The sequence below is a fragment of the Amphiura filiformis genome, chromosome 12, assembly GCF_039555335.1.
Source record: "Amphiura filiformis chromosome 12, Afil_fr2py, whole genome shotgun sequence".
Taxonomy (NCBI): domain Eukaryota; kingdom Metazoa; phylum Echinodermata; class Ophiuroidea; order Amphilepidida; family Amphiuridae; genus Amphiura; species Amphiura filiformis.
The window spans coordinates 36,433,148-36,455,123 of NC_092639.1; the positions used below are offsets into that span (position 1 = coordinate 36,433,148).

At 37.1% G+C, this 21,976-nt stretch overlaps 1 protein-coding gene across 1 annotated transcript in view; it reads right to left on the reverse strand.

The window, feature by feature from the left end:
* LOC140166139 (uncharacterized) overlaps window positions 1-21,976 on the reverse strand; it is a 223,096-nt gene that overhangs the window by 120,380 nt on the left and 80,740 nt on the right. The window contains 33 exon segments of the mRNA XM_072189524.1: window positions 28-194; window positions 490-807; window positions 1,492-1,706; window positions 2,119-2,233; window positions 2,549-2,869; window positions 3,578-4,003; window positions 4,546-4,692; window positions 5,246-5,479; window positions 5,917-6,167; window positions 6,315-6,358; window positions 6,360-6,421; window positions 6,424-6,540; window positions 6,807-6,966; window positions 7,381-7,547; window positions 7,963-8,280; window positions 8,889-9,103; window positions 9,314-9,428; window positions 9,886-10,206; window positions 10,337-10,762; window positions 11,093-11,239; window positions 11,834-12,067; window positions 12,249-12,484; window positions 12,938-13,145; window positions 13,479-13,638; window positions 14,018-14,184; window positions 14,800-15,105; window positions 16,022-16,239; window positions 16,431-16,545; window positions 17,030-17,347; window positions 17,926-18,534; window positions 18,977-19,174; window positions 19,644-19,817; window positions 19,819-19,877. Coding sequence (XP_072045625.1) covers window positions 28-194; window positions 490-807; window positions 1,492-1,706; window positions 2,119-2,233; window positions 2,549-2,869; window positions 3,578-4,003; window positions 4,546-4,692; window positions 5,246-5,479; window positions 5,917-6,167; window positions 6,315-6,358; window positions 6,360-6,421; window positions 6,424-6,540; window positions 6,807-6,966; window positions 7,381-7,547; window positions 7,963-8,280; window positions 8,889-9,103; window positions 9,314-9,428; window positions 9,886-10,206; window positions 10,337-10,762; window positions 11,093-11,239; window positions 11,834-12,067; window positions 12,249-12,484; window positions 12,938-13,145; window positions 13,479-13,638; window positions 14,018-14,184; window positions 14,800-15,105; window positions 16,022-16,239; window positions 16,431-16,545; window positions 17,030-17,347; window positions 17,926-18,534; window positions 18,977-19,174; window positions 19,644-19,817; window positions 19,819-19,877 — 7,288 coding nt within the window.

The window sequence follows — 21,976 nt, forward strand, 5'->3', positions numbered from 1 at the left end:
TTTGTCTTGAAACCCCGTGTTACATACCTCTTCTGAAGGACCATCTCAATGTGCTCCCAGTTCTTGGTGAGATTTGACATGGTGTCTGATACTCTGGCAGAGTCAGCTGTCTTGGGATCCCTGGTGATCTCACTACCGAGTCTCTTGATGTCCTGATAAGTGTAGCGATGATCATCCACCTCACGTTGGTATTCCTGTGAAGAAAACAGTTAAGTAATAGTTTGCTTCAAAGGTGTAAAAATACACACATGTAAGATACAAAATTGATGAATAATACAAGAAGGTCTAATAGTCTTTCTAACGTTATCATAGAATATCCTCTCACTCATATTCTGTTGAAGCATGAATTTTCACAACCCATGCCCCTTTTTCAAAAATCATTTTCTTTCCAGTAGGTCACAATTTGTTTTGATCTCATTTTTCTTCCTTCCCCTCCCCATCAAGAAAAAACCCCAACTCAACCCTTTAATTAGAAGTTGCAAAACTTACCATGAGTTTGGTTCCCAATTCCAGAAGCTCCATACGATTGAGATCCCTTGATTCCAGCTTCTCTATCATAGGCAGCAACCAATCCTCAAAGTTATCCACTTCTGTCTGCAGCTGCGTCAGTCTTCCAAGCATCTTGGTCAGGTAATCTCCATGGTTATGGATGCTGTTATTGATCTTGTTGAAGCGTGTGTTGAGGGAGTCAAGCTCAGCCTGCACACCTTGGGCCTTCTCGGGATCGCTGGTCCTGACAAGTTTTTCAGCAGTTTCGTTGACAGCATCCACAGCTGGTTTGTGGCTGTCAATGTCTGTTTGGACATACTGAAATAAAGAAAACATCATACCATGAGTTACCTATGTCTATGTTATTAGCTACAATATTTTGCAAAGACCAAAGAACAAGGTCACACCTGCATCATGTGATGCTAAGCAGATTGATCAGCGAATGAGGTGATGATGACGTGATTCAATTAGCCAATCAGAACCTGACTTCATGTTTATGCTGTAAACTGTGCCAAATTGGGCAGTATGAAAGGTTTTTGCAAATAGGTGTTAGGGGACTTTTGGAATGGTTAGGAAATGTAAAGACAAAAATTGCATCAACCTAATAAAAGTGTCACATGGAGTGGTTCAATCTGACATTAATGGAAAAACAGAAAACACTTGGCAGAAAACTGTACATTCCTTCCTCAATACAATTACCACCAATGACATTATTTTCAAGAGGGTAAATTTAATTTACAGGCCTAAAAATCTTTGCAAAATGCTACACCATACGCCAATCAATTTCATATATTTTAGTTCATTTAAATAGTACATCTAGGTAAATGAACATGTTCAGTTAGATCAAAAGTGCATCCAAACCACTTGTTCAAGTTCAGTGTAATATTGTGTGAAGTAAAGTCAAGTAACATATTGAAACTTTTTGGAGATGCACTAAATGCTCAAATCTTTTCCATTTATTTTGGTAACATCCTGGCTCCAATGAGCTGATTTATCCCCTACCTTTTGCTCTTGCAGCATTTCCATGAGTGCCTCTTTCTTGACCCTGATAGGTGTATTGATCACAATATTGGTCTTCCTCTCAGCTTGGTCAAGCCATCTTAGCAAGTCACTGATTCCTTCTTGTACGCTGTGCGACTGTGTGAGGGCGCTTTGTAGCTGGTTGCTTCTGTCGGCTAGTTGGGCCTCCATGAAGCTGTACTTCTCTGAAACATCACCTGTAGATAAGAAAACACAGGGGATGCAATAAAAGATAAATTGGTTAAGATTTTCAAGAATATATATTACAAACAGTGTTCATTTGCTGCCTTTAATCAGTTCCTGCAACACCACTGTTATAATTATGTGTTCTGGTTTAGTTTTAAATCATCTTTCTATTCAAATTAGTTCAAGTTCAAGTAGGATACTTCTCAACGCCTTATTAGGGCCAAGCTCTTTTAAAATTTAAAATCAGTTCCCTTTCATTCCAAGCAAATCAGTTCCTGAATACTCTTGAAAAAGCAAGTACCCCTGGTAGTCAACACCGGAACACATACAAGCTTCTTTCTAATATCAGCATTATGATTTGTAACCCGATTTGTAAACATTATTATATTATAAAGTGGTCAAATGAAATATTATGATACTTACCAACAGTGTCTAAGACATCATCCTTGATTTGATCTTGTGTGTTAGCCAATTCTTTGCCTCCATCCTTAAGCTTCTCAACATCTTTGGTGTGCAGAACAATATCATCATGAAGAGCCTAATGGGGGAAAAGAAATTAAAGTAGTAAAGGTATGTTGTATATTACTTTGGTTTGAGAAGTTGAATGTGCTTGAATCATATTTAAGACGGTCTACCTTTGCAAACATGCGTTTGTCTTCATTGTGTTTGAATTCTTCGTCAAGCCCGCTTCATAATAACCATTACAACTTTTTGGCGCAGAGGTCATTACTATTCACAGGATACCACAAATCAACCAATTCACAACAGCTAACTACTCCGACATGCCTTGACTAGATAAAAATGTTCTAGACTCAGCAATTCCTTATTTGACTGTCAGCAAGTTAGTTCCTACCTTGACTCTATCCATTTGAGCTCTAACATTCTCTGGATCAGGAGCGACAGGTTCCTTCAATTCTTGCATCAGCTTCTCATAGGCAACATCAATCCATGGCAACACATCATCACATGATGTGGCGTATTTCTGGTGTTTATCAGCCAAGTCTTTCTGTTTCTTGTAATGCTCACGGCTTAGGGTACGCAGCTTGGTGTAGCGGTCATAGACATCTGCAAGTTCATCTCTGATGATGTTGGACTCCGGAGCCTCGGCAAATTTACGATTGAATTTTGATGGCAAGGTTGCTGTTCGGAAGGAGTTGAGAGATTCTCTGTATGCCTACAAAAAATAAAAGAGGATATTTCAAATTAAAAGGAGGAATTTGTACAATATTTTTGGATAATCAGCATATTTGCAAGCAAATTGGCTCTAACATATCCATTTGATGCAATCTTGATATCTGACATACATTAATATAATGTCTGTATATCACTAACACAGTAGCATAGCCAGTGGGGCACTAGTGCCCCCTGACAAAATATGAGAGAAAAAAGTGCCCACCCAACAAAAATGAAGAGAAAATTGGGAAGGAAAAGAAAAGGGGAAAGGTGCCTGTTTCCCACCAAATTTCATCCTGATCATGGGCTTAAATAGTGTCAAATACCAACTCCTTGAACGCAACATCTGCAAATCTGGGATAATAATGATGCAACCATACCAGACATTTTTTTTGTCTTTACTCTTGAAATCTTTATTTTGCCAACCCCCCTTCCCCCGACCTAGAAAGCTGGCTACGCCCCTACACGGCTAACATTCTGCCTCAATAGACAATGAGACATTAGCATTTTATAAATGCTGAGTTCTTATGACAATCTGCATACTCTATAAATGTTTCAATATGCTCAGAGCACAGGGCACAGTTTCTAGTTAGATTTTGCATGTATGAAGTTCAGCTGTAAAGGTTTTTATACAAAAACAAACTAAACTGAGTACTCATGAAAGACAGGCTGATTGACAAAAGACAGATTATTTTAGCCCTTCAGTTACCTTGGCATTGTCCAAGAATTTGTGTCCAGATCTCTTGATGAATTTCAAGTCTCCTTTGTGGTCACTAATCTCCTCCATGATCTCCTTCTCAACCTCCATCTGTTCCTTCATTGAATCCAGATCACGGCCTGGAGTGCGGACAAGTTCATCTTGCTTCTGTTCCGTCTCACGTAGCCACTCCTCGAACTCTTCAAACTCTTCACGATATTTCTCCATTTCTTCGAGAGCGTCGTTAAGTTTGTTCTGTCTGATGAGGGCTTGCATGTTGATGGCATCAAAGCGTTTCTTGAGGTCATCTTGTCCTTTGCGTAGAGTAGATTCATCTTCTGGTTTCATTTTGCCACCAAATTCACGAAGCAAGATGAGGATGTCGTTCAGAGTTTGTGTGACTGGTTCTTCATGGGCTAACACATCTTCTCTCAGAGCCTATTGGCAGAAGAAATTGATATTTTTGATATTTAACAGTACTCGAAGTAAACTTTGTAAATCTGATAATATGTACTTAAAGTGTATGTAGGTGGGATGAAAAGCCGACGATCAATTGAAAATTTTGACCTTTTGTATTGAAGTTATGGATTTTTCCCCCAAAACACCAAAAAAAATTAGGTGCTACATACACTTTAAGAATATATCATTAGATTTATAAAATTTACTTCGAGGACTATTATATATCAAAAATGTGAAAAATATCAAAGTTTGATAATTTGTCATAAAATTATATCGTGAATTTCAAAAATTGAAAATTATTTGATATCAGAAAGACATTCTTCGTATTCAGAATGCAATTCAATATGTCTGATGTGCTCTCATGTCCCACAAAAAATACTGTCGAAACGCTCAAAACGCTCATTCCAGATCCCTTAACCTCCTATGGTGGTTTGGCTGGAGGTACCGTGTGTGTTTAGTGAGTTGACCTATGTGTTTTATACTATTACTATGTTGTACAATTATAAAGATAATTGACATACCTTGTGTCTTTCAGTTTGTACAGTCAGTGGTCTCAGTTGTTCATTCATTGGTTGTGATGTACCAAGTTTCTGTTCAGTCTGTGCAACCCAATCCATAAGCTCTTGCAAGGATGCATTAGTCTCAGCCAAACGCTCACCCAAAGCACTCTGATAAGAAAAGAAAGAAACAAAAAAATATAATAAAGATACTAAATCAAAAGTTTACTTCAGAATTTCTAAGTTTAACTTCTTTGGAAGATGATGGTCAGCTTTTATCAAATCAAGTCTGTGCTCCTACAATCATGTGCAGGAGTGAGTGCCATAGAATGCCTTATACCTTAAGACTCGGTTTGTTTTTTGTTTTCCAAGCACTCAGAACATTTCGGTTTTTCATTTAGTTTAAAATTTACTTCACATTGCCTTTCACCTTTACCAGATTCTTTTGCTTTTGTATGTCAGTGTTATTTCAGAGCTGTGAAAATGTTAATGGCAAGGGTGACACTGTAAACACCAGAAGTCAACCTTTGACCTCCAAAAGTTTTCTTATACAGTATCCTATTAATAATAATAATAATAATATAATACCTATTTAATAAGTATCATGAACAAAATAATTTACAAATTTTGTGATGGTATCAATAAAAAATGCACCATATTTAGATATGCGTCTACTAACCTGAACTGGGAAAAAACAACAACTTTATGATAAATCTTAACATACCTTTTGATCTTTGTCTGCCCTAAGGGCAACAACCGCATCCTGTAGGTCCTTCTTCTGAGATTGTACATTAGATGCCAAGTTCTTAAATTTGTCCTTGAGATCAGTATTCTTGGTCTGCAGATCTTGCTGTTGGTCTGGGCGTAGTTTCTTGCCTTTCTCTTGGATGAGTTGGTCCGCACTAAGAGCTGCGTGAGCTACTGGGGCTTCACTACGCTGGATTTCATTCTCTACAACCTGCAAGAAATTTTTTTAATATAAATATAAATTTAAAGGTATTTTTATGTTATAATATCAAATCAAGCAACTTCTGATTTGAGAAAGCTTTTTAAAACAAGTCTCCACATACATAAATGACAGCCAGTGAAAAAATTTCACTGACCATCCAGGATTTGAACCTGGGACCTTCGGATCACAAATGCTGGTAATTAATAATCTCATGATGCTTTCAATTTGATTCAATGACATCCACTGCCATTATTCTGTGCTGAAACCAGGTGCTATTTTTTAATTCATCTTTATTATTGCATAATTTGAATATTATACTCACTTAGAACACATTTTTTTAAGGAAAAAGCAATTCACCAAATATCTCCTCTGTAATATTCCATGATGTATCAAAGTATTTTTGCAGCAACAAAAAAATTCAACAATACTTTGAAATCACATTTTACCTTAATCTGTTCCAAAGCTTCTTCTAGCGCATCCAAATCATCTGGAGCACCATACCGACTCGGTGGGGGCGCTGAATTGACAAGTGCCTGTTCCATCATTGTCACAGTCTCCAGGAGGTCATCAACAGGTTTAGCTCGCTCGGTCAATGTCAAGGCAACATCGAGTTCATCATCACGCTCATCGATCTTGGCATCAAGGGCATCATAGCGGCGATTGATATCAGCTAATTGTCTTTGGATTTCTGTCTCCTCTGTGGAAAAAGATTCAAGGATAAAGTTAAACTTCTTGAAAAGAATATGGAACATGTAATGTATGGAACTAATAGTATAAAGATGTACCTGAAGCTGAACAGGTAAATATGTAAGCTCCAAGAAACAGAAGACAAGCTATATGTTACCTTCAAAGAGTCCACTCATATTTTGTGTCTCATCAAACGGTTTGCAGAGCAGACTTCCTGGGTCCACCTGGTTTTGGTGTTGATGTCATAATGATCTGTGAGGATCTCACTGATGTGGCCTAGAGGGCGCTGTCTGTACATCTCGCATCAGTGTGTCTAGCTTGGTTCCAAAGTCATTGACCTTGATGATGTTGGGTCGATACTCATTGACCTTGTTTCTCATTGGCTGTTAGGATAAACAAAAATTGCAATGATTTCAAAATTAAAAATAAAATTTCTTGAAGATCTGAAATTTCAATTTATATGGAATGGAAAAGTGTTAGAGTTTTAATAAGTTTTAATAAGGTATAAAAATATTTTTGTCAAACAATACTAGCTTCTCAATAAATTGAACCTCAATGTCGTACATCTATGTCAAGTCCATACTCTCTCATACATTGATATATAATTCTAACTGTGTCATGGAATATGAGAATATTATACAAGCCTCACCTTCAGTTCTTCATACTGATCTTTGATTGTGCTAAGGTCCTTAGCAACAGGTCTGACACGGCTGAAATCTCTCTCCATGCCAACAAGCCAAGCGCTAACTTCCTTCAGTTTGTCATTGTAGGCCAAGCGAGCATTGTTGCGATCATCATATTGACGTCGTCTGCAAAGGGAGCATTTGTAACATAAACAAGAAAATAATTTAAATTTCATTAAGCACAACTGAATTTAAAACTCCACTACCCATAAAATAAGAGTGATTACATCCTTGTTTGACATATTTATGGTAAGATCTTGGTTTGGGGGAAGATAAAAATGTTTTGAAACCAAAGATGCTAATCTATGGTCTACTGTTCAAAAGGCTCACCCCATTCCCGATTTAAAAATGTGAATACATGGTCTGATATAAATTTGTATTATGTGTTACAGCTTCAAAGTGCTGTTATTTTAGATGTCTGTATGTCCAATAATAACCAGTGACTAGATACGATGGTTCTCCACTTTCTCTTACCGGATTTTCTGGCTCATTATCTTATTAATGTTTAAATATCTTTCATTCAAATTATTCACAATTTACCTGAATTCCAAGAGATCATCCAATCCTTGCCAGTTGTCATCTACATTCCTCAAGATCATGTTGACAGCAGCAGGGTCACTGACACGTCTGTCCTTGAGCAGGTCTTCAGCAAGACGATGGATATCATTGTACTTGGATCTATGTTTGTCCATCTGGTTACCAGTGTCCTATGTAGAAACAAAAAAGTAAAGAAATGTATTTAAAAAAATCATTTACAAACACAAAGAACAAACAATATCTTTTTATATCTTTGCTTTACATTGCATTTAATTCATGTGCATACTCATTGTGTAAATTTATGTATTATTTGTGTAATGCACAGTATGTCATGGTGCTAGCTAGCTTTTCTGCACCTGCGATTTTTTCTTATAAATACCACATTCATGATTAGGAATATAGAATATCTTGTTAAATGAAGGAACTTCAGCATCAATGATCAATGATCATACATTGTTGATTGTATTTAATTTTTTTTTAAGTATTCTTTATTAATTTTTGCATTGTTCTTATCTTTTATTGTTTCATGATTAATTATCACTTTAATATTGACATCCATTAGTCATGTTTACAACATTATTTTACCTGCAATATTGCTCCAACTTCACTCAGCTCCATTCTACTAATATCAGGAGATTCCAATGTCTCCAAGGTTGGGATAAGCCAGTCCTCTAGCCCATCAACCTCTTCCTGGAGACGTCCCAAATGATCGCTAAGCTGCTGCAAGACGTCACAGCTCTCATTGACGGGTTCCTTGAGTTGCTCAAATCGTGAGTTGAGACTGTTCAATTTGCCTTGGATGGCACGGGCCATAGATGGTTCGCTGGTCTGGAGAAGTTTGGCTGCAGCTTTGTTGATGTTATCTATGCTGGGTTTGTGGCTATCAATGTCAGTTTGTAATTTCTGAGTGGATGAAAGACAAATGAATGATGACTGAATTTTCACAATTGAAAGAAATTAGTATTTAACAATTATGCTATCTACTAGTGTATTCAGCTTCCACTAGTCAATGGTATCAATGCAGAAACTCTGATTTACACATACAAAACAGTTTACAGAGATATAAATGTTCAGGATATTTGGTTGAAATTTGATTTATAATATGAATCTATTCACTGGAATTGCTGCAGATCATTATTGAATGGTTTGTATATTCACTAACAATTTACAAAGCCATAGTCCTTTGCCCACAATCCTACACATTAACACTCATCTCCCACACCAGGGGTATGAGTGACCACAGATAAAAAAGTCTGAAAAAGTCTGAAATTTGTAAAGCTCCTATACTTTTGTACAAAGGAAGTACAGAAAAAGAGATAAAAATCAAGATCAACAAGTCTGAATTCAGATTTTAATCTGAACTCTCACACCTCTGCCACAACTACATTCCCATTCAAACTCCCTCATCTTAACAAACTATCACCAACCCTACACATTAACACTCATCACCTACATTGCCATTCAAACTTCCTCACCTTACCAAACTATCACCCATCCCACCAGATTCTCACCTTGTACTGTTGCAGATTATCGGCCAGTGGTTCTTTCCTCAATGTCAGAGGCTTGCTGTTAAGATCACTCACTGTTTCTTCAACATCATCCATCCATTTCAGGAGTCCATCAATGCCATCTTGGATACCGTGTGACTCGGTCAATGCAGTCTGTAACACATTGCTACGTTCTGCCAGCATGCCTTCCAACTCACTGTATCTGTCCACAACATCACCTGCATTGACAACATACAAAATATGCTTGTTTGTTTTTTGTCCCTGGTCATGATTTGGTTTCAAAAACGAATGCAGACTTATAAGATTTAGCTTATCACTTTGTCACTGGTCATGATTTTGTTTCAAACACTAATGCAGACTTATATGAGTAAGCTTATCACTTAGTATAATCCAAATCTAATATAAAATGTATAGCATGCACTACTTACGGATCTCTCTGTTGACATCTTTCTTGACATCATCATGTACATCACACAGATCACGTCCAGTGTCCCGGATACGGTCTACTTCTTTGCCATGAAGGGCTATGTCATCAGCTAGAGCCTATATATACAAGGAGACACAAATATAACATTGGCTTAATAGTGTGCATGCATTTCATAAAGTAAATTACAATGTTTATCATAAAATAGTGTTACAATTTAACCATTTTTTCAAAAATATCTTTCTTTTTAATGAATTTTTTGCTAACTATTGTATGCTTCATATCAATCTTCAATTGGGAAAAATGTGAAATAAAATTAGCTATATTATTGTATATTAGGCATGATTATTTTTCTGAATAAGAGTATACTGGCAAACACTGTATCAAAATATGCATGATCAGACCCATTTACCAAAGATACCACTATTATAGCCACCTCAATTTATGGTGGGATCAGTGGTTCATATCACAATCAGGACCTGGTTATCCCTAGTTACAACAAATTAACCTGCATATTGTGCATTATTATTCCAAATTTTCATCAAAAACACTAAAATCATTGCACCCGTAACTCACCTTGAGTTGATCAATCTGGTTCTGTACTGCAGCTGGTTCAGCAGCCACAGGCTCTCTCAACATCTGACTCAATCTCATCTGTGTCTCCTCAATCCATGGCAACATAGGATCTACTGTATCTGAGTACTTCTCCTGCTTCTCGGATATTGCTCCGAGTTTGTCCCGGTGACTCAGACAGCGATCTTTCAGTTTCTCGTATCGACTGTTTAGGTTGCCTAGTTTGTCACGGATTATATGTGATTCAGGTGCTTCACTGAATGTCTGATTGAACTGGCGTGGCAATGCTGTGCCTCGGAAATCTCCCAATTCTTCTTTGTATATCTGGATTGCAGAAAAAAGAATAGTATCAATGATTTGGTATAAGATAAATTGAATACAAATCCCTTAATTACATGGATCAAAATAGTCCTCTAGTTATTGAAGCAACAAATATAAAAATGTGGGTATTTACCTTAGCATTGTGTGTGAAAGCAGACCCGGTCATGTTGACAAATTTGACATCAGCAGCGTGCATCAACACCTCTTCAGCCACTGCTTTCTGCTCTTCATATTGTTGTCTCAATGCATCAGGCTCCCTCTCAATCCTCTTCAGCGATGTCTCCAACTTCTGCTCAGTACCACGCAGCCAGTCTTCCAAATTAACAATCTCTGGTTCAAGTTTCTGGAGGTCGTCGCCAGCAAATCTGAGCTTGCTGAGACGAGTACTGGACTGAGCACTGACATTCTCGTATCGCGTCTTGAGGTCTGCAGCGGTGTCCTGCAGCATTTTATGGTCGTCACTGTTAAGTTTGTCACCCTTTTGTTTCAAGAGTTGGTTGGCTTCTTGGATGGTTTCCAGGACAGGTCCTTGGTGGGTTGCAATATCTTCATGAAGAGCCTGAAATAGTGTTATTGAAATTTTGAGGATAAGTTGGAAGAAAAGATCAGTTTTAACTGATAACACATTTAACAAATAAAACATGATTAGCTGGTGGAGTATATTACATTTGTGAATATTTTCAATCAGGAATCTTATCATAATTATACTCATGACTATTTATATTACTGTAAAAAGTATATACTATATTGCTCTAACTATTCAAATTCAATATGAAAATTTATTACCTATTTTTATTTGATGATAACAATAATAATGCAGGAGGTGCCCATATTGAATATTTATCCATTATATTGAATATTCAATACTCTATGAATAGTCAAGACATACCTTATGTTTATTCAGTTGGTCACTGAGTGGTCTACTCTGTTCACTCATTGGCTGTTCTGATCCAATCTCATGTTCTGCTTTGCGCACCCAATCCTGAAGGTTGTGTAGGTCTGATAGCAACTCATCTAACTGGAACTTCAACTTGGTCTGAAATAGATTAATAATTAACAGTTCATCAGGTTCACATCACGTACAACAACTTCACACAAATACAAAGCAACTACTTAATCTTTGTAAAACAAAACAAGATTAATTTTTGCTACATGAAATAAATAATAGAGGCCGTCAGCCTTTCGCCATCTTGTGGGTACAAATGTTCTGTGTGTTAATGCGTCGGACACTACGCATAGGGCACAGCTTGCCACGCAGCTGTTATCACGCAGGGATTTTGCTGTTCACGCATGGAGATCGAACGACCATCGCAGCGTGTACCCACAAGATGGCGGCATATGACGTCATGCTGACGGCCTCTATTACGTTCCTTTTTTATTTCTTTACATTTAATTTTCATTTTTCTTTCTCTGATTTTGTATCTTTGAAATGCACTTTGATGTTGACCCCAGCAAAAGATGCTGTAAATGTGTTTTTATTAGTACTATATATTTTACATTCTCCATTCTTTAATTTCTTCTTTTACAAATCTCCACTGTTTGAATCATTAACATCTACACACTTCAATTACCACTGGACTTCATTTGCATTTTTATTACAGTATTCATTCATTATCGCCTCTTTTCTTACCCTATCTTCCAGGTCCATTTTCATTTGGGTCAGAGCACCCTCCGTTTGTTTGCAAACCTCGTCCGACTCACGACATAACTGGTCATACTGGTCACGTAGGTCGCGATTACGTTGTTGAAGTTCCTCTACTTTCTCGGGTGACAACTTGCTACGTTTCTCACGTAAGAACTGGTCAGTGTTGTGGATAGCATCCAAGATGGCTGCCTTGTTGTGGTCAATATCTCCATGGAGAAGCTGAAAATAAAATTAAAAATAGTTTTTTGCTTAAATAAAGTTTTTGCTTGAGCAGCATGACCTTTTAGCTTTGGATATCAAATTACATCGCTGCACATACAACAGATTTTTAAATGTTCCACAGAGCTAAAATTGAGCTTTTCATACATTTTGTAATAATTTACTCAACCAAATTGCTTACCTTATATCCATCAAGTTCCACATTGAGTTGTCCCATATCAGCACTCCTTGGAGCAGACTCAGCCACCTTAGCTTTGGTTGCTTGAATCCATTCATCAACACGTCCCAAGTTATCTTTCTTCTCTTCCATAGCTCTAGCCAAATCAAGCTCTTCATCTCTGTCAATCAACTGAGCAATGAGCTCCTCATAGCGTTTGTTGACTACAGTCAGCTCACTCTGGATCTGGGTTTCGGGTTCTGAAATTGAAAGAAAACACCAGGGTTGATAATATTGTAGATGTAAATAACTGCAGTAAAAACATCTTAATTAATAATAATAAAGCAGAACAATTTCAAGTGGGTATATCCTATGAAGATGGCAATACTTTGCACGTGACATTTAACAGACAACCATGACATTCCTGAAAAGAAATCTAGTTCTTTTATAATTACATTTCTACCGCTGTCACTAGTTTTTATTTTCCAACTTTGATTATTTTGAAATTAGTAATAATTCTGAATACTAAAAAGTTATGATGGGTATGGAGATGGACTGGTTCACTGATTCACTCAACTGATTCATTCAACTAATCAATCAATTCATAAATTGATCGTCAAACAACTAATCAATCAACCTTAATTAATCTATCACTCAATCAGGTAGTCAATCAGGCAATTAATCAAGCAAAATCACTCAGAGCTATGTCTTACCATCCATATCTCCTGCATCACTTCCAGGATACCCTGATGGTCTTTGCATTGGTTCAGCCATGGTGGCACTACCAAGCTGTAAGGAGCGATAGCGTGGTCTCACATGGATTGGTGAGTCATCATCTGACATCAGTCTGTCTAGGACACTGCCATTGCGGTTTACATCAATGATCTTTGGTTTGTAAGCAGCAACTTCAGCCTTCAATTGCTATAGGAAAAGAAAAGTGTGATGTATATTTTACACTTCATGTACCATATTAATCTTCAGTTTAGCCTATTTTGCTTATTACCATTTTCTTATAGTGAAATGATTCATGGGCAAAGAAAGCCAAGGTGCTTTGAGCAAAAATCAGAATAGATGAAACTGAATCTGGGGTGAAGCCTAAAAAACGAACAAGAAATGTCGTAAACAAATGAATATATTTCACATTGAGTATATGAAACTGCCAAAGACAAAGTGGCATGGATGGGTCCTTGTAGATATTCAATATCAGTGTACCTTCTGTACTATGCATTGAAAACAATAAGATGATATCCATACCTTGACTTGGTCCACTTGTGTCTGTAGAGTGGCCACATTGCCAGAGACTGCAGATAGTTGGGTTACCTTGCGTTCTTGACCCTCCAGCCATCGGTCAGTGTCTCTCTTAGATTGCTGGTATTTGGTGGCTGCCTTCATCTTGTTGTTCAACTGCTTGCTCCTGATGTGAAATAAAATATATAACAGGTGCATAAACTTTTAGCAAATATCTCAAGTATCCACTTTCTAATTCTTTTTGCTTAACCTCTGCACTGCCACATTGCAATTAGAATATAACTTCAATCAGCACCCCATATGGAAACACCTATTCCAGCCATCACATTTTAATAACACAGCAAAGCTCCCCTGAAGGAAATTATTCTATGCCAATGCTATGGATATTGAACTGTCTTTTAACTTATCACAAAACTGTTATTGGCAGTTTTCTGACTGTGTATAAATTATCAAACTTATGGAATTTGATTGAAGAGTTTTTAGGGTTTTTTTTCTAAAAACCCAAACATTTCAATCAAGATGTCAAACAAACTTTCCATACTAACCTCTTGGCCCAGATCTCTTCTAGTGTTCTCCAGTTGAGATCCACATTAGTGAGTACTGCTGTGACATAGGAGGCATCATTGGCTTTAGGATCACGTATCAACTGCTCACCAAGGTGATGTACCTTCTTGTGTTTGGCACGGTGCTCATCTATTTCTTTCTTCATAGCCTTTAAGGTGAGAATCAAAATACAAAGATAACCATGAAAATTATATTTTTAACAATGAACTTAATTTGAACAACCTCTACTTATACCATTGAATATGGCAAAACAGTGTTAAGGTATCATATCACCCATTATACAGACTGTCCACATAGAAGTACAAACCAAATCTGTGGCATCAGGGGTCAACGACTTTGCGTCACACGCACTGCGTGTTGAAAAATGTGACGCGTAAAGAGCGTGGTACGCTCGGCAAGTACAAATTGTGCAGCAGTTGACATGCTAAAGAAGCATTTACACACGCATTGCACTCTCATACCTCTAGTTTCTGAGGTCTATTTACTTTGTACTTCTATGTGGACAGACTGTAGATTAGAGTTTATACACCATTAAATAATGACTATCAAGCATTTGATACTTTCTACCATCCCAACTACGCTCATCCTGTGCAATCCATCATAAACCTTTGTGTCTTAGACAGACACATTATTAAGCCGGGATGTGACTGCTTCTCTGTACATCCTGTGTGTGTGTTAGCTCTTTGACTCTCCAAAGTCGTCGTTTTTTACACTTACTTTTAATTATAAGGGGTATTAAAGTTAGATTCCTTTAGCAACCTACCTTGAGTTTCCTGTCACATTCATTCAGATCCATTCTTGACAACTCTCTTGATTCTAACTCATCAATTGTAGGCATCACCCAGTCTTCCAACTGATCTACCTCATTCTCAAAGGCATTCAACCTGTCAAGCATGCCTGACAGCAGGTTACCATGGTTATCAGTAGACCTAGCAACCTTGTCATAGCGAGAGTTGAGAATATCAACCTTTTGTCTGAGAGAGGCAGCAGTCTGTGGGTCACTGGATTGGAGGAGTTTGTTGACAGCATCAATGCTTGGCCTGTGATTCACAATGTCATCCTCAATGACCTGCAGAGATATCAAGATAAAGTAATAATAAAAATTAACGTTCAAGTAATACGGTACACATTTCTGCAGACAGCACCAAAAAACGTCACCTACCGCGGAGGGTGCAATTATAGCAACATTTACTCCATTACCCCATTGCAACTGCGCTCACTGTACATGTGTCTCTGTTCAACTAATACGGTACACATTTCTGCAGACAGCACCAACAAACGTCACCTACCGCTTAGGGTGCAATTATAGCAACATTTACCACTTAGATGTCATTACCCTATCCAACTGTACATGTGTCTCTGAGGCAACAAAGATAACACATCTTGCCCAATATTCTTGCATACCTCTGTGATGGTACAAAGCTACACAATGGTGAATATGCTGTCACAATAAAAAATAGATCATTTGTCCATTTGTCATAATGCATCATAAATTCAATTGAAACAAAAATTATTACATGCCACTACACATGCTTAACTATATTTGTTTTCAATCTAATACACGGCTGATGGCTCCTTGGTTTTTCTACCGGAATTCAAATTGTACCAACATTTCTTCCCACATATAATAGGCATATTGCATAATAGATACAGCTTGGAGGTTAATCCATCTCCTTTCTTATGCAATCCACATATTGCATCGTGCAATGCACATATTGCATTGTGGAAAGGAATTTTGGTACAAATCAATTCCAAAGGACAAACCCAAAATCCATGGATTAGGAGCCATTTTGGATTATCAATAGACCTCTTTTGGAAATTCCCAAAAGCCTTTGCAAATGTAAAGCTTAAATATAACAGTTATGATTGTTACTGCTCAGATCAATGTGCGCAGTAACAATGTTTGCATTGATTACAAAGGATTCTGGGAATTTCTGAAAAGTCTATTGATGCAACATGTGGTTAAGTGTCTCCTGTTTGTTTACCTTCTGCTCTTGTAGGTTCTCTACCAATGGAGCTCTCTTCACAACCAGCACAGTGCCCTTCTCAACTTGTCTAACTTGACCTTCGAGTCTGTCCAACCATTCCATAAGGTCTTTGATGTTGTCTTGGACATTGCGAGAATCTGCTAGAGCTCCCTGGAGATCTTGGCCACGATCTGCAATTGCACCTTCTAGGTCATTGTAACGTTTGGTCAAGTCATCTGTTAAAAAAAATTATACATCTTAAAATTACCTTGCTGCTTTTTCCCAAAAAAAATCATTAGATTTATCATATCAAACAAATTCTTGCAACAACAACTATGTTCAAATTATTAATTATAATCTAAATTTTTGTTTCATATACGGCATGGATCCTGTTTATGATTGCATAATTTGTTATCAGATTGCTCACCAGTAATCCTGTTGACATGTGGCTGTAGTTCAGGTTTGGTATCTACAACATCTCTGCCTGAAACCTTAGCCTTCTCCAAATCCTTGAGATGTAAGACAGCTTCATCGCCAAGTGCCTGTGTCAAATTAAGAGTATAGTATTTTCAATGAAAAATATGCTACATATGACAGAAATAATGGGAAGGAGCCAAAGAAGATCATTTTCAAGTTTTGCATTACACACAAGCAACCGCACACTTTGCGTACAATAATCCAGGTACATTAAGTTGTTCCATGAGTGACACTGAAACATAGCATAGTCGGTACTCTTTGATTCTACCTCATTGCCCCTCAAAATGAGGGGGGCAGGGGCAGAGTGCTCCTCTGATAAATAAATGAAGGAATAAGGCTTGCAGAAATTTGTTTTAAATGGACAAATTGGCTTATATCTTTAGCATAAATGTTCACAACTGCTGTCATTCTGTCAAAGAATATGACTAATCCGCCTGCCTCTTGATATTAATTATGCTGTGCTTGTTTGCTAAAAATTTACATTAACAGTTTATTCCATTTAGGTATCTGTTTAAATCTAAAATGGATTAAAATGTGCAAAACCTGTACCTTAAGAGCGGCAATCTGTTTTTCAATAGCAACTGGATCAGCACCAATCTTCTCCTTCTGTGCACTCTTCAGGGCCTTCTCAGCATCCTTCAACCATGAATCCATATCATTTGCCTGGTCATGGAACACCTGCTGTTTGTCTACAACATCTCGTAGTCTGCCTGTGTGATCAGTACTCTGGGTCTTGAGTCTGTCATAGCGAGCACTCATGTCAGCAAGCTTGTTCTTGATGGTATTGGTTTCAGGATTCTCTTGGAAGGTACGCTGGAGTTGACGTGGCATTGTACTACGGAAAACTGCAAGGTCTTGACGGAAAACCTGGAAGGAGAAAGAATAACAATATACCATTTGATTAAAGCAGGTTGAGGATTTAACATTGCTAAAATATAATTACTCCAAATTTAGTTGTTTAAATTTATATTTACTAATATGGTCAAGATTACACATTTTATTACTCTTACGACCCATTATTCAAAATCGCGCACTATGATTTGTTAAAACACGTCACGTGAGAGCCCATTAGTCTACAATAATGGGTCAAGTGCCGTAACACATTCTACGCACAGCATTACGCTTGGTTTCGCATGCAATATTTCCGCGATACGCGCTGTCACTTACGCGTACGCGCTCCACCTTGAAGTAAACAATTTAAAATATTTGTGCCAAAAAATGATATTTTCTCTTTAAATCGCACTATTTTCTGGTACTAGAATAGAAATAAAGGGTGCAGCATTATCCATTACATGCAAATATTGTGTCCTCGGCAGTAAAAACGTTTAAATAATGGGTGAGGCTGTGCCTCACCCATTATTTACGCTTTTACTGCCTCGACACATTATTTGGGTATAAAGATAATGCATTACCCTTTATTTCTTAAAAAAATGATAATTAAGTACCTTTGCAGAATCCAAATACTTCTGACCTCCCTTCATCACAAACTTAAGATCGGCTCCATGTGAGACAACATCTTCATTGAAGTTCTTCTGTTGTCCATACAATCTCTTGAGCCCATCTTGAGATTTGTCTTTGCTCTTCAGGGAATCACTCAATGTCTTTTCTGCATCTTTCAACCATCTCTCAAAGTCTACCAACTCTTCCTCCAATTTAGGTAGATCCTCGTTGGCGAATTCAAGCTTATTAGTTCTGCTGTGAGATTCGGCGCTGATGGTGTCGTAGCGGCTACGCAACTCAGTCTGCCTTTCGGTAAGCTTGGTGCCATCATCTGGTTTGAGGACCTGAGCACTCTGTCTGAGAATCTGTTGGGAATCTTGAAGAGCTTGAAGGATGGTGTTCTGGCGTGATTTGATCTCATTGTGTAGAACTCTGTGGTCATCCTGTTGCTGGGCAAGCTGTCTGGACTCTTCAGATAGTGGCTGTTCCATGGCCATTCTCTTCTCAGCTTCCTTGAGCCAGTCCAAATCAAAGTCAATGGTGTGCATAACTTCTTCAAATTTAGAGTCCACTTGGACCTGTTCCTCTTCCTGAGTCTTGAGGATCTCCAAAACCTGTACAAACAATCGGAAGTACCATAGTAAATAGAGCAAGGGCAAATGACCATGCAGCATAAAGAATATATGACATTACAGAAATGCATTTTATGAATATATTTTGGTTATTATAAAGTGTAGTAATTAGACATCAATCATCGTTACATTGGGGATGCTTTTATATCCAGGTGTGATAAGCAACTTTTTCTTAACATTATTTTTTGTCATAATTTTAATCCCATACAGATTCCAACTCAACCGATATCAGAGCTTTTATTCTCACAAAGATGTTTACAAACAACTGAGGGAACCTTTTTTTTTAATCTGCATCATAAATATTCTCTATGCACCAAACTGAGAATTTGTCTACACTCTTGCTTGAATCTGATCTATTGCAACAGTGTGTGTCAAAAACTAAGAGCCTATGTTCTACAGACAAACAGATATTTTGCAGCCGTACCTCCTGTGCTTCTTCAAGCCATTCGTCTGATTTGACTGCGACCTGCTCATATTGGCCACGTAGATCATTAGTCATGTTCTTCAGCTTGTTCTGCAGTTCAGGTGAGATACGATCTCGGTGGTCACGAAGGAACTGCTCTGCACTGTGAACTATCTCCAGGATGATTGGACGATGGTCTACAACTTCTGATTGGAGAGCCTAAAAATATAATAAGCACAATATTAGTGTTAATATTAGTGTTAACTTGTTTCAAATTTTGCAATCAATAGTTCTGATATGGGACTGTTCTTTCCTATAACATCCTGTGAATACACACACACCCACTCCCCACCCCATGCACTACTAATATTTCCGAGGACCTGGATGTGTCGCCATGTCAAGTCCTCAAAAGGTAAATAATACAGAACAAGTGTTAAAACGGTTAATGCTTTGAGGATGTGAAAACTATAGAGGAGGTAGTAGGTTATAAGACCTCATTCTTCAGTGTTTAACGAGAATGTAAGTAGTATGGGCATGTGTTTAGGTCCTCGTTAAGCACAAGGTCCTCGATATATCAATGCGTTGTTATGTCAGAGTCCTAGGAAGTAATATACACACGCCCCTACACACACCCACACTATCCGCACAGATATTTACAGCTTGAAACTTTGCATTCAAATGTCCTTACCTGATATCCCTCCAGTTCTTGAGTCAAAGGCTGTAATTCTTTGCTAGTAGGCTTAGCTTCCAGCAGCTGAGCATCAATCTTAATCAACCAATCCTGTAAGTTCCTGACTGATTCCATCTTATCTGCCCAGATTCTGATGATGCGTAGATCTTCCAATGAATCGGTGAGGTGGCGCGCCCAGGGCATCGTAACGTTTGTTGATCACTTCTAGTTCTTTCTCTACTTCTGTATCCTCTGTATACATGAATGTGTGAGCCAGTTTTGTTGTCAATGTGTCAAATATGGTTTTAAACTGTACTGACCTAATTTTCACCCCTAACATAGTTGGTGTCCTTTGTGGACTTTTACCAACATACAATATTTAGCGCTCAATGCCTTTTTAGTGCACTTTTTGTAAGCAATTGGGTAAACAAGTCAATAACAGAAAACCATCTAGACATTAAGTGTTATTTGTTGTGACATGAAGTTTACAGTTCTTATTTCTAGTGTTGAGAATAACAAGATTGTGGTTTTCTTGGAAAATCTCCATTTTATGAAATGCCCATTTTGACTTTCAGAACAAAGTGCATAATAAGCATAATAAGCACTTCTTAAAATGACTTTTTCAAGGGCCTGTGTGCTAATTAGGTCAACTGTACATTTGGGAATGGCCTGTAAAGAAAGTTAGCCTTTTCAAAGTTGGTGTTAAAGTTTGGGGTTAAAAGCATTGTCTTTGTAGTAGAAACAGGATACACTTAAAAATTATATTTATTAATGCTTTGTGTCCAGCATATTCACTGTCTCAACCTCATTAAAAAATGTTCACATGAAAAACCTGCTGCATGATTGAGGCCATACTGTAAATTAACCAACTTAATTATTTTCCACAAATTGAAGCTTTCAAATAACCTCTTTGAAATAAACTATTATATGAATATTGGGTTAAAGTGTTAAAAACAGGCAAATAGAAGCAAATATAAGCAAAATAAGCAACTATGAAGAATATAACCATGCCATGCAGCACCTAAATCAAACATCTATTAAAAACATACTATCTTTAAAATTGAATACTAAATGAATGAAACGAAAAATAAAATAAGCATAGGAAAGCACAAAGCACACGACTCACCAATAGTAATGCTGCTACTTTGTAGGAAAAATTGATCTACGAAGCGTACCCGTTTTGTTGATTTGAATGTGGCACGATAACCTGAGTAGCAAGTAGCACCCAAATAACAGTGAGACATGCAAAGTCTATGATTGACTGGTCAAAAGTGACAAAAATTGTAAACTCAAGCATCAAAACCTGCGCAATAATCAATTGATACTTGGTTTCTTCAATTGTTGTCACTTTCAGTCAATCATACAAGGCAAGCAACATGCAAAGTGAGTAAAAGCAAACTACAAAAGTAAATCAAAATCATAGTTAAATATTATCAAAACAAAGCAAAATGGATATGAATTATGAAGTAGCTATGACAACAACTGAATTGTGGGTGATTGTCTCCTTCCCTTCTTTATCTGTGTGCTCAAACACACCATTGAGAGCAGAAAAAAATCTGAGCAATCAAAATATGTATTTTAAAAGATTCTGATGATCCGATGAAATATGAAACAGAGTGTATAAAAAATTACTTTGATAGACTTTCATGATAAAAATTCTTAATAAAGACCAAGGGTGCAACCCGGTCACAATCACATGCAAGAAACTTCAATTTGTATTATAACAATCATTTGCTGCCAGCATTTTTCTTTTCTTTTTTTTGCATTTTATGGCAGAATTGGTTAAGCAAGCCAGAAACCAATCAATTTCAATAATTAATTTTGTATAATATTTAGCACACGTTATCTTCTTCCTAGAATTTGCACAATTTGGTATAGGCCTATAATAAATTAACATGTTTTCAATCAGAAAAGTCAGTATTATATTACTAATAATATTGATTATTAAACTGTAATATCCAAGTCATCACATTAAGAAACTATTAATATATATGTTATCTAAATTCTAAATAAGCTAGTCAATTAACTAATTAGACATTAAAACCCCAAGCACATGCACAACAGAAAAATAAATAATGATATGTTCTACATTCTAAGGCTAATACTAAAATGTTACAGGCACTGTATGCTAAATCAAAATATTGCAAATGCGTAAGCAAAGCACAAATAATATTAAAAAATCAAACTCAATTAAAACCACATACAAAATGGTAAAAGAAATCAAAGTGTGAACTGGTACAAATTGTGAACATAAGCATATACACACATGCAAGCTATGCATATTAGTCTATTGTTTCAAGCAAAAAAATAGTAAATGTAATTCTACACATGTTCAGACTATTACTAAACTA